The sequence below is a fragment of the Nuphar pumila genome, chromosome 7 (assembly GCF_984573655.1).
Source record: "Nuphar pumila chromosome 7, dmNupPumi1.hap1.1, whole genome shotgun sequence".
Classification (NCBI taxonomy): Eukaryota; Viridiplantae; Streptophyta; class Magnoliopsida; order Nymphaeales; family Nymphaeaceae; genus Nuphar; species Nuphar pumila.
Genome location: NC_143255.1, coordinates 100,974,174 through 100,996,799, shown reverse-complemented (window position 1 = coordinate 100,996,799; position 22,626 = coordinate 100,974,174). Strand labels below are relative to the sequence as shown.

General features: G+C 39.8%; 1 protein-coding gene and 2 pseudogenes across 2 annotated transcripts; all 3 read right to left on the bottom strand.

Annotated features, from left to right (window-relative positions):
- Positions 1-2,552: 2,552 nt before the first annotated feature.
- Positions 2,553-3,588, bottom strand: LOC149832656 (glutathione S-transferase F8, chloroplastic-like). Its single transcript, XM_090014634.1, has 3 exons — positions 3,347-3,588; positions 3,204-3,252; positions 2,553-3,131 (listed from the first exon to the last, which is right to left on the bottom strand). Exons 1-3 carry the CDS (start codon positions 3,497-3,499, stop codon positions 2,662-2,664), a joined length of 672 nt encoding a protein of 223 aa, XP_089870760.1. The 5' UTR covers positions 3,500-3,588; the 3' UTR covers positions 2,553-2,661.
- A 3,562-nt stretch (positions 3,589-7,150) lies between these two features.
- On the bottom strand, positions 7,151-8,758 carry LOC149832655 (heterodimeric geranylgeranyl pyrophosphate synthase small subunit, chloroplastic pseudogene; annotated as a pseudogene). Its single transcript, XR_016433355.1, has one exon. The product of XR_016433355.1 is annotated as a heterodimeric geranylgeranyl pyrophosphate synthase small subunit, chloroplastic pseudogene (transcript).
- A 2,955-nt stretch (positions 8,759-11,713) lies between these two features.
- On the bottom strand, positions 11,714-13,729 carry LOC149832654 (mechanosensitive ion channel protein 6-like; annotated as a pseudogene).
- Between the last annotated feature and the right edge of the window lie 8,897 nt (positions 13,730-22,626).

The following is a 22,626-nucleotide window of genomic DNA, read 5'->3' as shown; positions in this document are numbered from 1 at the left end:
TAATTTTTTTTTTAAAAAATAAGGCAAATCAACCTTCTATTGTATTGATTTCAGGGCAATTGACACTGATACTGACAACAATAGTGAATGGAGAGAAGATCAAGTGCAATGTGATTGCCCACTTTTGGTGGGCTGCTGCACCCCTTCATCAGTTGTTGGTCCCCACAACTGATAGGTTGTATCCCAAAGATGGAGGGTTATCAGGTGCAAGGACACATTAAAAATGTGCAATCACATTGCACCTGATCCTCCATTCATTTACTACGACACTCTTCTAGTGTGATTAACAACATTGTGCCATAGTTTTCCCTCTCCTCTCATAATGAATTGGCTGATTCAAAGATCAACTTTAAGTAAAGAAAGATTCTATTTATGCCTCGCAAACAAAACCAATTAAAGCAACCCTTTCAAGAGTTGAGGCAAACATGATCATTGGACACGTTTGCTTTGATCACAAGTGGAATAAGCCATCACATTTGAGAAAGTTGGCCACGGGCTGGTCATACCATCAACTTTCTCAAGCTTTAAGGAGCGTTCTCAATTGAGAATCACTTCCTCTTTCTTTTTTGAAAGGCAAGCTGGGTTAGGCATACCCCACCAGTTATTATTCAACTTACCATAGGTTTTGAACATGCAACCTCCCGCCACAGGGAGACGTGCACAGATAGCTCCTACCAACCACACCGAGCAAGCGTTGGTCACGACCTAAACTTTCTAGTCTTCGTAAAAAACTTGAGAAATCTGCTGTGTTTGTGATTTGCATTCACAATATCTAAAAATAAAAGAGAGAAAAGAGAGCACTTTTTATGCAGTGATGCTGTCTGCAGCGCAGTACTCGCCACCACCCATCTCATGGTTCCTCGAGATGGGTGGTGGTCAACCGATTGGATTGCCTATACCCGGTAACCCAACATAGAAAAAGGAAAATCTCTCTTTCGACTGGCGTGAACGTAGTCTCCTCCGTCGTCCCCCTAAAATAGAAATAGGCAGTGAATCAGGGAGATCTCTCTCTCTCTCTCTCTCTCTTTTGGTAGATGTTTATGCGATCTTGCGTATGCATCTTAGTGATCTTCCACTCCCTCCTGCTGATGCTACCTATCCTTTGTCGCAATCTGGGCAAGCGGCTATGGCGTGAGCCCATTTTTATCTGTCTAATGTTCTTTTCTCTTGTGCTTTCTTTATTTGTTTTGGCTTTTGTTCTTGTTCAGTTCATGGGTTCAACATTTTGTTGATCTTCATGAGTGGTAATGTTGAATTACTTTCGTCTCTCTCTCTCTCTCTCTCTCTCTCTCATTATGTGCAGGAGAAAGAGTGGAGGTTGCTATTGCTTCATTTTCTGTAATATTTTTTGTTGAACATCATTGGAAGTGTTTCCGCTCCTCCCATTAAGAATTGCACCACTTGATCATCGTGGCTTCTATTGCAATGTATCTTCAGTATCAACCGCCAGTCGAAACCAATGATCGGAGTTTTAGGAGTTCCAATTGATGAAAAATAACACCGGTGGGAGCAAGACTTTAGGGTGGGGGGAGGGGTGGTTAGAGAGAAATCATAATCCAATGGTGTGAGTGGTTCAAATTACACCAACAGAAGCAAAGTTCCCAGCATTTGTGTGCCGATAGAGTTTTCATACCACCATCTTTCTCAGGATGTCTCCATTCAACTGAAGCGTTTGCCATAAATTATGATGGAAGGAAAAACAATTCCATTTTAAATTTCAGCACAGCCTTGTGAATTAATGTTTAGAAACTGTAAATAATTTTTTTCTATTTGTTGTTCTTTACCTGTTTTTTTTTCGGCAATGTGCACTGGATGCTTTTGGGTCGCACCAAGGATTTTTTTTAGCTGGAGAGAGATCCAAACATGGCTTTAATCTTATCATGGAGCCATTTTCATGTCTCACAGGCAGAAATCATTTTTTGGTAGACTTTATCAATGATAGGTACTGGCATAGCGTGGGCGAAAATTGCCTGCAATGAGAGTGTGTTTGTGAGCCGCCGCTGCACTGCATCTGTTGAGTAACACTGCAACGAACTGGTTTTCTTGTTGATGGTTCACGGCAGTCCACAAACAGAAACAATTTCTTCTATTTCTGTGATTTTTTTGCCCTTTTTTTAGTGTTGCGTTACCGGTAACAGGAAACCCAACCAGTTGTCCATCACAAATCTCGAGGAATCACAAGATGGTCAGGGTTGAACAGGGGCACATACGCGTTAGGCTGCCTCAACTCGACAGGATTTAGAACAAATCATTCTGATTCTAAATCCCAGGGCAACCCGTCAGATTTGAAGGGTTGCCGTGATTTCGAATTGGGTTGCCTGAAATCTCATGTTCGGCAGGCTATTAGAATGGCTTTCTCAGGATTCTGAATGATCCAACCGAACGTCCCGGCCATTGTAATTTAAAAAAAAAAACTTCGAGTAGCAAAAACCACAAGACGGTCGGTGTTGAGCATTGTCGCCTGCAGCCACCTGAAGCGTCGCTCCATAAAAACTTAAAAAGTGCTCTCACGAGAAAAAGAAGAAAAACCACAGAGAGAGAAAGCGAAATACAGATCCGAAGCATTCGTAAGACAGTTTGCAATGCAATCCAAGAGTGCCAAAATATGCCATGAAGATGAGAGGCCTCTTTGTTAGTCCGCTGGCCCAACCCAAGCGCTCGCTAAGAAGAAGAGGGCTTGGGAGGGCTCTGCATCTCCACCACCTTCTTCCAGGAAGGCCGCCCGGAGATCTCCTCCCACCAGCGGCCGACGTTCTTCCTTGAGGTGAAGAGCCCGGCCCTGTCGGTGGCGTTGACGAGGTAGTGAGCGTTGGGCAGGTGGGAGAGGTCGGCCAGGGTGAAGTCGTCCCCCGCCAGGAATCGGCTGCTCTCCAGCCGCTTCTCGTAGACGTCCAGCACCTTGCTCAGCTTGGCGTCGCTCTGCTGTATCAGGTTGGGGTCCTGCTTCAGCTTCATCCTCGGCGCGAACGCGAGCTGGAAGACGAGCGCCGAGCTCGGCGGGTTGAAGCTCTGCGACTCGGCCTCCAGCCACTGCTCTATGGACGCCCTCTCCATGGTATCCATCCCCAGCAGACCCCTCTTCCCCTTCTCCGTGTACTTGTCCACAATGTACCTGCAGATCGCCCTTGACTCTGCACAGAAAAGAAGCACCAACGAACAATTGGGTACTACTCAAGAGAGAGAGAGAGAGAGGTGTGGCGTACCGAAGAGGCTGATGTGTTCGTCCTGGAAGGCAGGGACTTGACCGAACGGCTGTTCAGAAGAAGGGGGAAACAGAGAAGTAAACTAATGAGAGAGAGAGAGAGAGAGAGAGAGAGAGAGAGAGAGAGAGAGAGAGAGAGAGAACCTGGATGGCGAGGAAGCCGGGCTGCTTGTGCTGGCCTTTGGACATGTCGATGGGGACGAGATCGAATTGGAGTTGGTTTTCAACAAGGCATGCCAAGACCCTGGCTGTGGCAGTCGACATTGGCGTTCCAAATACTTTGATGGGAGAAGCCATTTTTGGGGTTTTGGTTGGTTGCAGGAAACGAGAGAGAGAGAACCATACTGCTTGCTGTTGGCTCTTTTATAGCTTCTCACGCTGGCTTTGTTCCCACCGCATGAGGCTCCGTATCCTTATCTGCTCGCGTTAAGGGTGTCAATGGGTCGGGTTTGACTCACACCCGGACCTTACCAAACCCTATAGGGTAAGGGTTTGATGATAAACAAGGAGGTTTAGTTAGAAACCAAGCCATACTCAAAGGGTCCGATTAATATATAGATCCAGATATAGTTTACAAAATTTCATACTGGATCAGCTTGACCTAAGTTTTAATTAAGATCCGCAAATTTTCAATGTAAAAAGATAAAATATGGTCAGGTCTCGTTCATATAATCCTTATACAATCAGGGTATGGTTTCTCTTATGGTGGATCTGATTAAACCTAGATCCAATATCATCATCTCAAGTCAGATGTGGGTGTGGGTTTGGTCTTATTTCGGTTTGATCCAAACCCGACTTGTTGACACTCCTAGCTTGTGTTCGTTGCCCACTTGTTTTGTGTGAGAGGAAAATCATTCCATAGAAAAGAGACTTGTTTATGGACAAGATAAATCATATGAAAAGGTAGGGATATCTGACCAAATCCAATTGGGTTTAGTTGCATTTGGTAAGCCAGAACTATATCCAATTGTAACCAGATGCAAATATGGAAATTGACAAATATTCTAATTTGATGGATATCTGAATCCTTTTATGTGCAAAAGAATTGCGTCTGGTATGAGCTTTTCACCATCCCAATCTTAATAAGAATTCAAATATGTTTTGTCCAACATCCTAATAATTGCCACATCCGATCTGAATTGGAAACATTGCAACCCTAATGAAAGTCGCCCCAAGGGGGGTTGGCTTAGTGGGGTGGGGCTTTGGCTGTTAGACGGGACAGGGAAGGTTCGATTCTTAAGGGCGTCGCCCCTCTGCATAAGCAAATGCATAACATAAGCCCAGAGTTTTACGCTGCCTACACGACGACTGCATGTATGGTAGGGGTGGCAATCGGATCGGGTCGGCATACCTCAACACGAACCCAACCCATTTATTAAACGGGTCAGCTGTGGCAAACACGAACCCGACCCATTTATACACGGTTAACCCGTTTAATAAACGGGTCAGGTCAGGTAAATGGGTTGGCGGACGGGTCGGGGTTGGGTAAATGGGTAGGCGGGTGGGTTGGCAGATTGGGTTCGAGTAAACGGGTTGACCCGCCCGCCTAACCTGTTTATTAAACGGGTCAGTCGGGTTGGCGTACCCCTAACACAAACTCGATCCGTTTAATAAACGGGTTAGGGTCAACTCGTTTACGACACGAACCCGTTTAAGCCAAACCCGAACCAGCTAAGAAGCGGGTTGAAGGGTCGTGTCAGATTTTGCCACCCCTAATGTATGGCAGGCTGAGCCAGCGTGACCAGGTCCTCATATAGGGTGCGGTTTTTCTGGGTTATAAATTAAAGAAAAAAACCAATGAAAGTCCTTCTGTATGAAACTGTTGGACTATTAGACTATGTTTGTTTCATGGGGTGAACAGAAAAAGGGAATTTTAGATATATGTTCCTAGCTTTTGAAAAATTTACATTTAACTGTCTACTTATTAAAACTTTTTACATGGGCACTTCTGTTTTCAAAAAATTGCTCAAATGAGTTTTTATGTCACTTTTTTAATAAAATTACTTATTTGACCTTAAACGATTACGCCAAGTGCCACTCATCATTTAAAGAAAAGAAATGGTTAAGGTGTCATTTTAAAGAATCAAACTCTTGCTAAAGTTATTTATTGGACCTTAACTGCAGGACTACTATAAAAAGTAATATAAAGTCATTTAAAGAAAAAAATTTGATTAAAGTGTCATTTTGTAGGAGCAATTTCTTGAAAAGACACATATATGAAAAGTTTTACGAATTAGGTGGTTAAACATAATTTTTCCATAAGTTAAGGGACTATAAGTAAATTCCTAAAAATAAAGCAATTGTGATGTTTGTTTTGACATGAGAAAAGTGGGTGGGAATGGCATCTAATTGCATACATCACAAACACAGATTTATTCCTAAAAAAAGAACGGCTAGAAATAGCACCTCTATCGTTATATTGGTATTTACAACAGTCAACAGAAACTTTCTTGAATGTGATCTATCTGCGGTATCCGAACACCTGGTAGGTCAAGTAATTCTGTACATCATTATAAAGATCTATTACATGGATAGAAGAGAGTGCCATGCAGCGGTAGCAGTGTTAGCAATAGGGATGGCAGTGGGGCGGGGGACAAGGTCTCCACCCCCGCCCCGCCTCAAGATTAGAACCTCCATCCCGGCACGGGGATGGATTTTAACCTCCACCCCTGCCTTCATCCCCGTTTCATGTCCTCCATCCCCGGTTCAAACGGGGATGAGGCAGGGCTATTGTGGGGAAAAGTGGTGGGGACGGGGCGGGGATCGTGGCAGGGCGGGGAAAAGTGTACGTCCATCCCCGCCTCCATCCCCGAACGGGGATGGATTTTAACCTTGGTCCCCCGCCCTGCCACCCTTCATCCCCGGTCCAAACGGGGCGAGGCGGGGTGGGGCCCCGCTTTTCCCCGGTCCACTGCCATCCCTAGTTAGCAAGGTCTGCCTGTCCCACATAGATTCAGTTGCAACACAAATATTTTGATTTCAATCTCCACAACATACTTGATTTCAAAGATATCGGTTGCAAAAAAGTGTGGTGATCAGGCAGATTGAAATTCCCATTGAACTGACAATTATAGTAACGCAGTAAAGCTTTTTGTTTTGTTTTAATTTTATTGCAGTTCTTATAAATTTGAGACTTGCGGGGGAGTATATCATATCCGAATTTGTGTACATCCGTGGTTACAATAGTAGTGCAACTCAGTAAAGGTGCATGTGCATAGGTTTGAGCACATTTTACTCACTTTTGATGTGATTCCAAATTAATCACATTCTCCACATTGTGGTTGTGAATCATATGATTCCAAAATCACATGATATAAAATCAAATGTGATGCAAGCAAACGTGCCCTTAGACTCGTTTGAATAAGAATTTATGGTGCTCGTTTTATGCTTTTCCCATCTATCATATTCAGTCCAGACACCTCCACCCACGGTGGCATGAGAAAAAAGAGAGACTAGAAAGGCCATCAACCTATTTACACAAGCACTCCAGACTCCAGCAATCTAATGCAGACTTTAAAATCCATGGCGAGGAAGACTGAATATAGCCTTAATAGCAAATACTACACTCAGAAGTTGTGTGGGCATCATCCATCCACCTCTTACTAAAAACGTTCTGCCAATCCACAGCAATAAATTGTCTTCAGAAGTACAATCGTAGGAGGCCCCAATGCAGTTAGAGGATGAAACGACAGGTAAAAAAAAAGCTTCACAGGAAAATGAAAACATTATAATCTCTTAAGAAAACAGCATTCCAAATTTAGAGAGAGAGAGAGAGAGAGCAGTAGAGTTCCCAAATACTCAGCAAATTTAGAAATTCCAGCATCGCCTAAAGCAATAGCAATGGAGATATACCAAGGAGAGCATATCAACGCCCATGGTCACGAAGGTCTCCCTTCTTTCATAAAATTCACAAGTTAAATAAGAAGAGGAAAAAGAAAAACTCGATCCTTGCATAACTTTTAATCCTTTCACACAGTCAAAAACATGATACACCAACTCATTGTCATACCCAATTAGATTACAAACAAAGCAGATCTCTGTTCTACATCACCAATTTATCATCAACAGAACTCCAAGTGATACAGATGCCAAATGAAACTAGACATTGCTCAACCTTCCATGGACGAAAACCAAATACTTCTCATACTTATCATATGTTTTCTAAAATAACAAAGATCACAACCAAGGTAAAAATAGCCAAACCCAAATTCAGAAGAGATGCCAAATGGGTGGTCATATTTTATGGCCAAAAGCCAAAGCCACAACTAAGAGAGAGAGAGAGAGAGAGAGAGAGAGAGAGAGAGAGAGAGAGAGAGAGAGAGCACTCTCATTCTTCGGTTGGTGGCACCATCCCATCACCTAGTTTGTTTTGAGCTGAAATTCTCTATCAACAGCATAATCAACAAAGCTATGGAGTGGAGCAACCGCATCCCCATAGAACCCAGACAGCTCCCTCTTGGCCTCGTTCCTGAGCCTCTGCACCAACTCCCTAGCCCTATCCGACCCATAAACCCTCACATAATTCCGCTTCCTCTCCCTCTTCACACTCCCATCATCCCCAACTTCACCCCTCCCCTGCCTCTCACTCTCCATCAGATCCTCCACCACCTCATAGAGAACTCCAACCGCTCTCCCGTACCTCCTCAACCTCTCCACATCCTCCTCGCTCCCTCCCCCCAATATCCCACCACACACCGCAGAGCACTCCGCCATCTCCCCGAACTTCTTCTCCTTGATAAACCAGGCGAGGTCATCTCCTTCCCCACCACTACCACCACCATTGCTGCCGCCGGAGAAAGTGAGGTCGAGGAACTGGCCGGCAACCATGCCGGTGGAGCCGACGGTACGGGCGATCTCGGCGACGACGGCGAGGACGCGTCCGGCGGGCACCTCCGGCGGCGTGAGGGAGACGATGTGCTGGAATCCGAGGGGGAAGAGGGCGTCGCCGGCGAGGATGGCCATGTCGACGCCGTAGACGGTGTGGTTGGAGGGTCGGCCGCGGCGCTCGGGGTCATCGTCCATGCAGGGGAGGTCGTCGTGGATGAGGGAGGCGGCGTGAACCATCTCGAGGGCGCAGGCGGTGGGGAAGGCGTGGGCTCGGCTGCCGCCCACCAGCTCGCAGGCAGCGATGCACATGATGGGCGGCGCCCGCTTCGCCCGCGCCAGCACCGAGTAACGCATGGCCTCGTGGATCCTCTCCGGGTACCGCAGCGGTACCGCGCCCTCCAGTTGGTGGTCGATCTCCGCGATGAGGTTGGTCCAGTAGCCCTGCAGATCGAACGAAGCTGCCGTCGATGGTGACGGTGATGATGATGAAGGGATTGAGAGGTTGGCCCTCGTTTTCTGGAGTTTGGGGAGGTTGGGTTTCGAGGGGTTCCGTTGGTGAAGCGGTCGATTTCGTTCTGGTTTTGAAGGAAAACAGAGGCGGGGAGGGAGTGGGAAAGAGGATGCCATCCTTTTGGTTGGATTTGAAGAAGAAGAAGCGATCTGATCACAAGACGATGCTCGATTTATAGCATCCGCTTTCCCAAGAAAAAGTTAAGCACCTCAATTTTTTGTCATAGGAATTCGCCTGATGTTTAGCATGTTAAATATTTATAAATATCGGCGATATTTCGAAAACGTTACAAAGAAGTGTTTTTTAGTGTCCGTTTTACACAGTTAAAATGAAAGATCTTTTTTTTTTAGATAAGCAGGCTGGAGTTAGGCAGACCCACCAGTTATACAACCATACCATTGGGATTTGAACCTGCAATGTCCCAAATACAAGATGACGTGGACTCACTACTTCTACCAAACAAGCAGAGCACTCCCACCCTTCTTTGGTTAAAATTAGGTCCCACCCTTTCTTTGGTTAAAATTAGGGGTGTTAACGAGTTAGGTTTGGTTCGGACCCGATTTTTTGGTATAGTATCGGGTCTGGACTGGATTCTAATTGGGTCCACTATTAGAAAAAACATAGTCAGGCCTGATAAGAACTACATGAACCAGACCCAGATCATACCCGATAAAATCATATTTTTTTTATCATTTTTACATTAAAAAATAGTGAGTCTTAATCGAAACTCGGGTAGGGTCTGGTTTGGTATAAAATTTTACAAACTATACTCGGATCCATGTATTGATCGTACTTTACTTTTGGATCCGGACTCGAATCTTAATCGAATCTTCTTATTTACCATAATACCAGGACCCTATAGGGTTTGGTTCGGGTCAGGTCCTGGTAAACTCGACCAGCTGAAACCCCTAATTAAAGTGCATGATCTTATCATTATCATTTAGACGAAAATAAGTCTACCATTTTTTTGTCGTTTTAAACTTTGCACATGGGGCTGACAACAGGTCGGTTTTGTATTGGGTACACGACCCGATCTGAACCCCATTTCCCGGGTATGAGCATGAAAAGTGCCTATCCGAATAATATTCAGGTCGGCCCTAACCCAACCCGAGAAATATCTGAGCCGGGCATTGGACATAATTTTTTCTGGGCACCCAACTTGATCCGGCTAATTTACCGGATACATGATGCGACCCGGCTAATTTTATATGTATTTTTAATAATAAAAAAACTGAAATTATACAATTACAGGTCCAGATTTGGGATTTCATTTTTGTGACCTAGCAAAACTCGAAGTTGGCAACTTGCAATTTGTTCGGCTTCAGGTATACCTTGAACTGACGGGTCGTGTATACCCAACCGGTTGACAGCCGGCCCGATTTGCTCATCAAATGAACTGTAGGGATGTCAACAGTTCAGGTTTGGGTTGGACATGATCTATTGAATTTCGAATCCGTTTAGTCAGATCCAATTAAGAAAAGAATAGTGGATTTATTATCCTATCTGGATTCTGTTGGAGTTTTACATCTGAATCCAAACAGAATTCCATCCTGATTATATGTATCCAAGAAGCTACTTTATGCTAGTTGGACCCAGTACACATGTTCCATCCAACTTGAAATTATTAGCCAAGACCCGATTAAGTCGGATTCAATAAACTATGCATCCAAACCGAACGGGACCAGTATACATTCCCAAACTGCTGGTTTCGAAAAGCAAACATAATGAGAATTACTTTGTGGATCAAAGGCCAGAATATGAATTGGTAGGTAAACATTTGAAATGTGCTAACAAAAAATGTTGAGCAAGTTGGTGAGAAGTTTTGGTAATTTGCTCAATGTTAAATAAACAAGAAAATGTTCAAATAAACACCAATCTCTGATTTTGTAACTCGTGTTTCCAAAATGACAATTTAATGGTAAATCTCATTTTAAAAATAAACAATATGCATACTGACAAAAGTTTAAAACGGCAAAATCTTGGGAGTCAGAAACTCTCATAAATCTTGCATTTTTTTCGTAAAATCTCAGCAATAAAAAGTAAATTTAAAAAGTATAAAAAAACATTTTTTATAAGAAAATATAAATAAAACACAATTGAAAATAAAAAAACTCGCAATAGATATATGCTAAAACCGTAAATATCGTGGTATTTGTCACGGTTTGAAAATCTCGCGAGAAAATGCCATTTTAAATTTTCAGGCAATTTCTCGCGATGCAAGATTTTTATAAATCTCACGATATTTGTTACAGAGACAATATACGCCTAAAGTTACTTTCACCATCAAGGATCTGTTTGGAGACTTCATTTAAGAAGGAAAAAACTATACTAAAACATAGTTTCAGTTTCCGTGTATTGCCAAAATATGCTGAGAATTTTTGGCATATTTATGAACTTTTCCTTTAAATGGGAGGTAAATAAAGCAGGTTTGTGATGGAAAAGAAAAGAACAGTTTTTTTTTATAGCTTGTGAGTAGGGATGTCAATCAATCGATGCATTTGGTATTCCAAAATACATTCAAGAATAATTAAAATAATTTGCATCGCCATAACCTGGAACACAAAAGAATTATAATCCAAGCCATAAGAACAGAATTTGACACCATCAACAGTACCACTGCATCTCAGACCCCACCTGGCCTGTTTTGTAAATCAAATCCTACAAATGTGGTCGATACATTTTATTCGATGGAAAACATGCATCCTATTGAGAAAATTTGAGACTTTTCTAGTTTTAAAAAAATTATCTTGCCCCCATATAAACTGATCTACCAAATTCTCTCCTTGTCTTCCAACTACAAAGCAAACACATGCATACTGAAGCACTGCTCAGTAAGGTAAAGTAATTTCCTAGAGCATCAAACAGAACCAAAAGTTTAGTCTCATAATATCATCATCAAAATTTTCCTGTATAAATCCATGGGAAGATTAATCGTCTCCATAATGGGCAAAAGCCATCTGCATACCATCACCATACAAATGCAATAGCCACAAAGGCATGCACCGAATCATCTCAACTGAGGACATGCATATCAAGATGGCCAAACAAAAAAATAATGCTTATGAAGCCTTCCCTTTACAAAAAAGAAGAAGAAAAAAACAGTGAGAATCAAGTTAAACACCTTAATCTCTGTGGAAGAAACTTTGGTTGTGAGTTGTGACTGACTTTAAGCCTTATGATGTCATCCAAGTTGATAGAAGGCTAGTAGAAGTGACAGGAGGCATATTTCTCACATTTACATCCATAGGCAGCATACTGTATTCAATATCTAGCTCCCTGGAAACTTTAATCATCTTTAGCACCACATAAGCTCTCCTAATCCACTTCTCCCCCATATTTTGATGATTCATCCGGTGCTGGATCCAAACAGCCATTTTCAACTTGTTCATGTCTTCCACATCCATTATAAGGACAGTGGGATTTGGGTGCCAGTGGTCCTCTTTGCTCTCAATGTATCTGTTCCATTGGAAACACAAAATTATGTTTGGGACGAAAACAAGGCTACCGCACAATAAGAACTACTAGAAACAGTACTTTTGAAAAAAGAACATTTGACAAGCATGAGAAAGGTGTCAAACTCAACAATATGCACCAAGTGCATCAAAAGAACATGGAGATATTTCCTGATCTTTTGATCAAGAAAGGTTACTTTTTTCCACTAATAGGAGTGATAAGGAAATTGTACAACGTCCCATCCAGTAATTATCTTCAAAAGGGCCACTAAGTTCCTCAAATGCTAGAACTTGCAAAGAAATGGGGGCTAAAAGAAGAGATGATTAAGATTTTGAAAGTTGTCCCATATTAACCAGAATACCAGAACTCATGGAGCCTTCATGATGGCAATCTTTTCGACAAGGGTTGCAATATGAGTACAGAACTCGATCGCATCCCCCATATCAGGACTTCGGTAATAGTTGCTAATGGGCAGGGTAGATAACACACTGTTTGGATATGTGATCTTCTGGTTGTCATACCTCAAAAACACTGGTCGGAATGTTCATCTCCTCTACGACCATCTGCAAGTCAGATTTGAAAGTCAGAAAAGACCAAACTTACTGACGTTGTAAACTCAGGACCAAGTTTCCAGAGCATGGCCAATTGCATACCTGAACTCCATTTATCTCGCAACGGTCACCAACATCAAAGGGATGCATAACAAACTAGAAAATAATGGCTTCAAATATCATCTTACAGGTGTTCCCAAATATGAAAAGCACAAGCAGAATCTGAGAAGTTATGAAGACAAGAAAGTGGGCGGTGGCGATCCCCAGAATAAGAAGAGACATTATCACTAGCAAGACGCCCACCACTATGTTAAGCATTTGATGGAGCTTGTTCACTGCTGTTTTGATATCATTCAGTGTCAAAGAAAGAGCTCTTATTTCTCGGAATGCATTAACCTATAACGAGTCAGACGGGTATCCCATTACTAATCAGATGACCTTTGCAACATACTTTTATTACATTCATGTTCATGCTCCTAAAGATGCCTCAAGCTAAATATCATCCATTGGCATCGTAACCAAAGAATGTGACATTATGATAACTGTAGGATAAATCACTAAGCAAACAAGGCTTTGGGTAAAATGGATATGAAGTGAGGAGCATTGAAATATCACCAGCCAGTTTTGAGAGCAGATTTGCCAACTTTCTTTGCATTTTTTGTTCCTTCAAATAGACTCAGTCTTGATGGCCTCATCTTCACTCGAAAACCGCATCAGATCAACCAATGTGATACACTTATTTAAATTTCTCCGATTGGAGCTGGAGAATTCAAGCACTCTGCAGATAAAAGATAAAACCAACAGGCAGCAGAAAAGAAATCTCAAGTAAGAACGTCTCACTTGGCTCCAGGTCGTGCCACATTAATTGTTGAAGATCTTCCTGGCAGAAACCTTGGCTTCATACTCGCTACGTATCTGTGTCGCATTCTCGTCTTCCCGATCCACACCCTGTATCCTTTCATCCAGAGTAAACAACACCCCATGCCTCACAATGTTAACCAGCCTCTTCATGGTCCAAGCAGAGACATTCTTCTGATTGAGCATGTGAAAATGGTAGATGGTGATCCCTTCATCCTGCTGCCTGCTATGATCCTTTAAACGAGGAATCGCACCCGAGATCCTCCAACTCTTTCCAATTCGTGGGCTCCTATCGAAAGGGAAACCACTTTCCCTTGAAAGGGACATATAAGATGGAAAGTGCTCGATGGGGGAGGTATGAATCCATTTTGACAGGAAAAATGCTTTATTGTATTTATCATGTGGAGCCGACTACATATTTTTCATGAAAATGTTCGTTTCAGTCTTCCTAAGAAAGATGCATTTTTTCTTATGAAAAAAGTTTACTATCATGGAAAAGAGCACAAAACAAACAGCCCTTAAGGAGAGGGTGTTGTGTGTTCTCCCCATAACACAAATCTGAATAATTCACAAGCCAATGTTGCCCACGACGACTTTATAATAAAATAACATATAAAAAAGGTAGATATGCTTTTGACTGAAATGTCCTCTAGTAAGATAGATATGCATTTGACGAAAATATCCTCCCGCTCCTCGTAAATAGATTTGCACATTCCGCCTTTGTTTTTAGCTTGTGTTACAACTCATGGCCGCCTTCTCGTTCATGCCTTGTGTTAGATAAAAAAAAAACCGGGTTTGTTTCTATCTCGTGAAGATAACTATAAATCGAATGACTGGTCCGATCATTGGTGGGCGTCATAGGGGGATTTGTCGACCATCTCTTTTTACAGTCTTTTCTTCTTCTTCGTTTTCGTTAGAGAGTATGAAAAAAAATCAATGACGCATAAACATTCCAACAAGTGTCATTAAAGTGTGGTGAGTATCTTTTCATGTCATCATGGTATTGTTGAAGAACATATGTCATTGTGAGTGTCATTAAGGTGTTATTTTGTTATTGCATGTAGATTTTATCATTTCAATGGTTGAAAACTTAAAGATATTTATAAGGTGGTGGGATCTCTTGACAAGAATGCTGGGTTACAGATGCGAGCAAAGGCCTTTACCCCATTCGATATCGTCCATTCACTCAGTATATGCAATGTAAAACAAATTGCGGTTGTAGTAACATGTATATCGATTTATGAGACATTATTTTGTTTTTTAATATCGATTTGTAATATATTATGCTGAATTATTGTATATCGATTTGTAAGATATTATGTGTTTTCTAGTATCGATTTGTGAGATATTGTTTTGTTTGTTAATATCGATTTATAATATACTATGTTGAATTATCGCATATCGATTTGTAAGATATTATGTGTTTTCTAGTATAGATTTGTGAGATATTGTTTTGTTTGTTAATATCGATTTGTAATATATTATGTTGAATTGTCGTATATCGATTTGTAAGATATTATGTATTTTCTAGTGTCAATTTGTGAGATATTGTTTTGGTTGTTAATATCGATTTGTAATATATTATGCTGAATTGACGTATATCGATTTGTAAGATATTATGCTGAATTGCCGTATACCGATTTGTAATATGTTATGTTGAATTGTCGTACATCAATTTGTAAGATATTATGTATCTTATAGTGTCGATTTGTGAGATATGGTTTTGTTTGTTATTATCTATTTATAAGCTATTATGTTGTTGCTTTGATACTGTGATTCATTCAATTGTTTCTTTGACTTGTTTAACTAATCGGTAGCCGTTGTTATATGCATCTTGAATAAATTGTAGAAAATGTATGCGCTGGCCAACACAAATTGATATTTTGCTCATGGCAGTGTTTAGCATATCAACTAGTTGCAGTGAAGATGATGTATCTCAGTCATCGGAAAGTCATGGTGCAACGAACATCCATACTATCAACACACCTGAAGAAGTGAATATGTGCTTTAATGATACACATGATAAGAAGGGTGCAGGCATTGGATTCACTCTTGACTTGAATATTCCAGCAGACAAAATGCAATTCGATAATGAGGTAGACGAACATGACAGTAAACTTGACAAAGGTGCAGGCACCTCAAGTCTACATGATAGTACACTTGACTCTGTTCCCGTAAGGGAATGCAATTTAATAATGAGGAAACTGCATATGCACAGGGTGTCGTGGTGAGAAAGACATGTGTTTGTTCTAAGCAAGGTTGAAAGAAGTCGAGTGGAAATCTAACAAGGAGCAAGCCAGATTCAAGATATGATTGTCCAGTGAGAATGGTGTTAAGAAGACTTTCGAATGAGAAATATGTAGTTTATACTTTAATCAATGATCATAACCATTAATTAGCTGCTTTATTTATAACTCCTATGCTAAGGTTATATCGTAAAGTAACTAAAGCGCATGCTGCAATTACTGAAATAGTTGATAACGCTGGCATATCGATTTGCGATATGTATATCGATTATGACTCTTATGTTAAGGTCATATCGATTATGTAATATATTATGCGATATATATATCGATTTGTAACATATTATGTGTTTGCTAGTGTCGATTTGTATTATGATATTGAAATGTGTGTGTGTGCGGCATTTACATTGTTGTGTGATTGCGGTGATGATTTGCGTATTCAAATCATTGTTCATTTAGCGATTAAAATTGAAATCGCTTCACAACGTCGTAGTTGTCATTAAATTACTGTCATATGAATCGCTATCGTCAACACATATACTATAAGTTATTTCTTTAATTGGCATGGTAAATAACAACTCGATGCATACTATAGTGCGATGCAACTGACGATCATGACAGATAACATGAAGAATGATGTGTATGTAGATTTAATTTTGCATGGTCGGCAGGAAGAAATCCTTTTGTAGGGTCGGCAGGGTTTAGGGATTAGGGTTTAGGGCTTAGGGTTTAGGGTTTAGCGTTTAGGGTTTAGAATTTAGGATTTAGGTTTAGGGTTTAGGGTTAGGGTTAGGTTTTAGGGTTTGGGGTTTAGGTTTAGGGTTTAGTAATATATTAGGGGTTTAGAGTTTAACATTAGGGTTTAGTAAGATATTAAGGGTTTAAGGTTTAAGGTTAGGGTTTAGGGTTTAGGGTTTAGGGTTTAGGGTTTAGGGTTTAGGGTTTAGGATTTAGGTTTAGGGTTTAGGGTTAGGGTTTATAGTTTAGGGTTTCGTAATATATTATGGGTTTAGGGTTTAGCGTTAGGGTTTAGTAAGATATTAATGGTTTAGGGTTTAGGGTTAGGGTTTAGTAAGATATTAAGGGTTTAGGGTTTAGGGTATAGGAATATATTATGCGATACATACCGATTTGTAAAATATTAAGTGATTTCTAGTGTCGATCTGTTAGATATTTATAGTATTTAATTGAAACCTGTGCGTGAGGAATTTACATTGTAACGACATGAGGTGGCCATTTGTGTGTTCAAATCGTTGCTCATTTAGCGATTTACGCAATGATGTCTATGTCGACCATAATGATTTGCCTTTGTATAGGAAATATTGGAATAGTATAACGCAAATAGCGATTATAGTAACATACTATCGATTTTTGAGATATTGTTTTGTTTGTTAATATCGATTTGTAAGCTATTATGCTGAATTTCTGTATCAATTTGTAATATATTATGCGATATGTATATCGATTTGTAACATATTATGTGTTTGCTAATATCGATTTGTAAGATATTTGTATTATGATATTGAAACGTGTGCATGCAGCATTTACATTGTTGCGTGATTGCGGTGGCGATTTGCGTATTTAAATCATTGTTCATTTAGTGATTAAAATTGAAATTGCTTCACAGCATCATAATTGTCCTTAAATCGCTGTCACGTGAATCGCTATCGTCAACACACATATACGCTAGGCATTTCTTTTATTGGCATGGTAAATAACAACTTGATGCATAGTATAGTGCGATGCAATTGACGATCATGACAGATAACATGAAGAATAATGTGCATGTAGATTTAATTTTGCATGGTCGGCAGAAAGAAATCCTTTTGCCTCATAAGTGTGCGTAGTTTTCATTCTCCTCTTCCTTCATTTGCTTTTCCTTCTCTTCGTCATCCTTCTTCTTCTTCATCATCTTTAGTTCTTCATCATCTTTCTTCGTTTGCTTTTCATCTTCAATATCTAATGGATCAGGCTCTGCATAATAAATATCCAACAATTTGTTCTTGTCTTTTTCATTCTCAATGTTTATTATATTTTGGTATTTTACATAACTCTCATATATATCGAATTGGCAGATCATTTCTTCAAGAGTCATTCCCTCCAACGGCGAAGACTTTCTTGTCTTATGAATTGTAATCATTGCTAACCTGCAAACACGTAAATTTAACTGCATCATTATATATTACAATTGCCTCCCCAAATATATATTATTATAAATTATCACATTCGTTATACAATCACCAACATTACAAGTCATCGCAATATATAGCTTCATAAGTAAACATCGTAGTACGATTTAGCAAAATTAAGTACAAATTGAGGTAACTTTATAATTACACATTGCTACTGCATCAAACATATAAATCATTGTTGCTTCAAATGTACAAATCGTTGTACAAATCACACCCTTCATAAGTACATATCGTTGTAAATCATAAATTATAAATATATAAATCATGAATCATAAATCGTAAATTGCTACTGCTTCAAACGTATAAATCATTGTTGCATCGAACAAATTGCTATTGCATTAAATGTATAAATCATTGTTAAATTCAAACTTATAAACTGTTGTAGAAATTTAGCCTTCATAAGTACATATCGTTATAATGTTTGGCTTTCATAAAAACAAATCATGCTAACTATTTTTCGATGCTCAGAAGGTGGATAGGTACAAATCGATTTGTTTTAGTATGAAAATAGGTGTTATTTAGCATGAATAAAACAACCAGTTATAAGATTTAGCATTCAGATTTACAAATTGATTTGTTTACATAACGAATCCTTACATAAAACTCACCGAAAGGACACACATTTTGCTAATCCGACAGTGGACGATAAACACCTAGAAGGTAGATGCAGCCGATGGTGGAAACAATGCTCCAACTACGCTTCAACGACAGTAGACAAAAAAAAGAGGTGCTCCAGTGGCAGCAAACGACGACAAAGGGGCACTCCGATGGCAGCAGACAACGGCAAAGGGTGCTCCCACGGCAGCAGACGACGTCAAAGGTTGCATCGTCAAAAGGAGCTCCTGTTACAGTAGATGATGCATCATCAAAGAGTGATCTAGAATGTTTAAGGCGACATATTGCGAGGAGCTCCTGTTAAAGCAGAAGAGTTTACTCCTTAGAGCTAAAACGATGATGATTTTAACCCTTTCTGGCGAGAGGATATTTTTGACCTTTACTCAAAGCATCATTTTATGGAACTAATGGTAGTAAAGTGTACTTAAGTCTTTGCAAACACACTAGACTCTGATGCTAAGTGATGCCGACACACACGGGGAAATGAGCCCCATGTGCTTATATGTGTGGCGCTCATTCAGACCCAAAAACATGCACCTGCATGTTTCGGGGGGGGGGGGGGGAGGGGGGCATATAACCTGCTTCGGCCCTTAAGGGCATGTCACACCTAGCCAAGAGGAGAGCATATCAAGTGATCCGTCAAGTCACTTTAAAAAATTGATTTGACTTCTTCACCGTTCATTGTGTTCATCCCACCAGGACCCACATGGCCTTTAAACAATTTGTGGATGATGAGGATGCCGAATCACTTTTCTTAAAAGTGATTTGGCAGATCGCCTGATATGCTCTCGCCCAAGAGATCTTTTAAAGAGATGTCCAGGTGGAAAAGTGCTTCTTCAATGGAGAGGTCTAAATTCATTTTGACAAAAAAAAAATCTTTACATTTATATGGTTCACTCTTCCTAAGAAAGGAACCTAAAACAAAAGGCATTGTTGATAAGAAAATGAAAAATGACATTTTCTGAAATGCCTTAAAATTTTGTATATCTGTCTATTGTCCAAAATCACAAATATTGTTATTTTTATGACATTTTTAACTCTCTCACCTATTATTTTTTGTGCGAATTTCCTCCATATGCGATGTCTTGAGGTTCGAGTTAAAAAAAAATCATAGTTTTTATGCGAAGTTATTATAATTTTTTATGCAGAGTAACTTTGATATTTATGCAGTTTGTTAGTTCGAGTTTGAAAGAAATTTTGCATAATTTTTATGCCTATTTTTTGAAATTTTTTATGTAAAGTAACTCAAGTTTTTGCGAGGTTTTGAGGTTCGAGTTTAAAAGAAATTGCATAATTTTTTATGTGAAGTTATTTAAATTTTTATGCAAAATAACTCAGGTATTTACGCAGTTTTCCAGTTCAAGTTTAAAAAAATATATATAGATTTTTTATGTGAATTTAAAAAAAAATTATGTGAAGTAACTCTGGTATTTATGATGTTTAAATGTTCCAATTTAAAAGAAAGTTCATCAAACAGATCTGAATTAAGTATTTTCACAGAAATCTTAAATGCCCTAGGTAAACGTGTACAAGGAGATATGGTCGACCTCTCCTCTTTAATGCCCTAACTAAAATTAGGGTTGAGTCTCTTAGGATTTTGTAATTTTATTTATGAAATATTTTATAATTTGTGAAGCTTTTATAGAGCCTCCCTTGGCCTACAGAAGGGGCTCTCATTGTTAGTATAAGACAAGAAATTGAATTGGTTGGAATGCTCATCGTTCTCTCTCGTTCTAGTTGGACGTCACCTATATGCAAGTTTGTGAGGAGGATGAAGGGAAAGCTCTCGTATGTTGGAGTGAAGGGCGGTAGTCAAATACTGAGAGTGATGCCCATGTGAGGTGTTATTGTCACCTTTGAACTTGCATCACCAAGTTTAGAGAAAGTTAAACTTGCATTGTCCTGCAACTCTTTTCATACACAGTATGATTTCACAGTGTGTTAAAGTGAATACTCTTACAATTTTTAGAGCGAGTTGGTTTGAACTGTATAGACGGTCTGTGGCGAAAAAAAAAGAAAGTTAACAAAAAATACCAACATATTGCAGGCAAGGGACTGGTTTGAGTAGCCAATTTCATTACAGCTATTCTCAAACCAGGCCTTTGTCTAGAATATGTTGGTGCTTTTTGGTTAACTTTTTTCTTTTACCGCAGACCGTTTACATAGTTCAAAGCAACTCGCTCTGAAAATTGGAGGAGTATCCATTCTAATGCATTGTGAAAATCGGAATATGTATGAAAAGAGTCACAAGACAACACAAGCTTAACTTCCACTAAACTTGTCGATGCAAGTTCAAAGGAGGCAGCATCACCTCACTGGGTCCTTGGAATGAATGATTATATGAGCATGCTCATTTGTTAATGAATGAAATCAATTTGATTTATTGTAAATTTGATTCATTAACAAATTAATGGAATGAATGATTGTATGAGCAGGTTCATTTGTTAATAAATGAAATTAATATGATTCAATGTAAATTTGATTTGCCATGAATTTTTTGATTCATTGTAATTTTGATTCACTATCATTTTTTGATTCATTATAAATTTGATTTACTAACTCCGCCTGTGTATAACTGTTTAGTTATGCACTGCTGATCCCAAGCCCGGATAAAAAAGGAGGGTTGCAGTAGGCCTGTGACAGCCAACATAAAAACTTAGTCATACCCTATGAATATGAACCAATATGAGAATTTCGGTGGGGCGTTCCCTACTGAGCGACGCGTTGTACTCTATAGGCCCAGAGGCAGTGATAAATGGGCAAGAGTTGCTAGGTCGTCGCCCGAAAGCAACGCTTCACACCGGTGCCCGGGTGTGGTGTCAAACAGGCAAGGGTTCCTTCACTTTGTTGGACGGGTGGGGGTAAAGAAGTTAGTCCAAGACCATAAAATTAGGTTAGTCACTTGAAACATAGGGTCTTTAACTGGTAAGTTGGTAGAGTTAATAGATGTTATGTGTAAGAGAAAGATTGATATTTTATGTCTACAAGAGATCAAATGGGTAGGTGAGAAAGCAAAAGTGATAGAACCTTGGGGATAAAAGATTTGGTATACAGGAATAAATAGGAATAGGAATAGGAATGGAGTAGGGATTGTTATGAGTCGTGAGTTTATAGATAATGTAGTTGAGGTCTGTAAGAAGGGTGATAGAATTTTACTTATTAAATTAGTATTAGGTACGAATATTATTAATATTATTAGTGTTTATGCACCTCAAGTAGGTTTAGATGATTCCATTAAGCGTCAATTTTGGGAAGATTTAGATGAAGTAGTACAAGGGATATCTTATGGAGAAAGGTTTTTCATTGGCGGTGACCTTAATGGGCATGTAGGCATTAGTAGGGATGAATTTGAGAGTATCCATGGAGGCTATGGTATAGGAGAAAGAAACGAAAGTGGAGAAAGAATTTTAGATTTTGGTTTGTCCTATGATATGATCTTAGCAAACACTTGGTTTAGGAAGAGGGAGTCTCACCTAGTAACATTTAAAAGTGGGGTTAATACAAGTCAGATAGATTTTTTTCTACTTAGAAAGAGAGATAGGAGTTGTTGCATCGATTGTAAGGTTATACCCGAAGAAAGTGTAGCTACACAACATAGAGTCTAATTTTAGATCTTAGAATTAGACAATGCCGCAAAAGGGATAGACATAGGATAGATCCTAGAATTAAGTGGTGGGCACTGAAAGGAGCTAAACAAGGAATGTTTGTAGAGCAGATAGTTAAGGAAGTTGATTGGTGTCTCGGGGAGGATTCAGAATCAATGTGGAATAAGATAGCGGATGGCATGAGAAAGGTGGCTAAGGAGGTATTGGGTGAGTCTAATGGCGGTGCACCGCTAGGTAAGGATACATCGTGGTGGAACGGGGATGTCAAATTAGCTATTAAGGTTAAAAGAGAGTGTTATAGAAATCTAAGTAAGAGTCGTGATAATGAGAATTTGGAGAAGTATATGATAGCAAAGGAAGCTAAAAAAGTAGTTTGGAATGCGAGGGATAAGGTATATAAGGAGGTTTATGACAAGTTGAATACCAAAGAGGGCGAGAAGGATATTTATAGGCTTGCAAAGATGAGAGATAGGAAATCGAGGGATCTGGGTATGGTTAGATGTATCAAAGATGAAACGTAAAGGGTTTTAGTCAAAGATGAGGAGATTAAAGAGAGATGAAAAGATTAT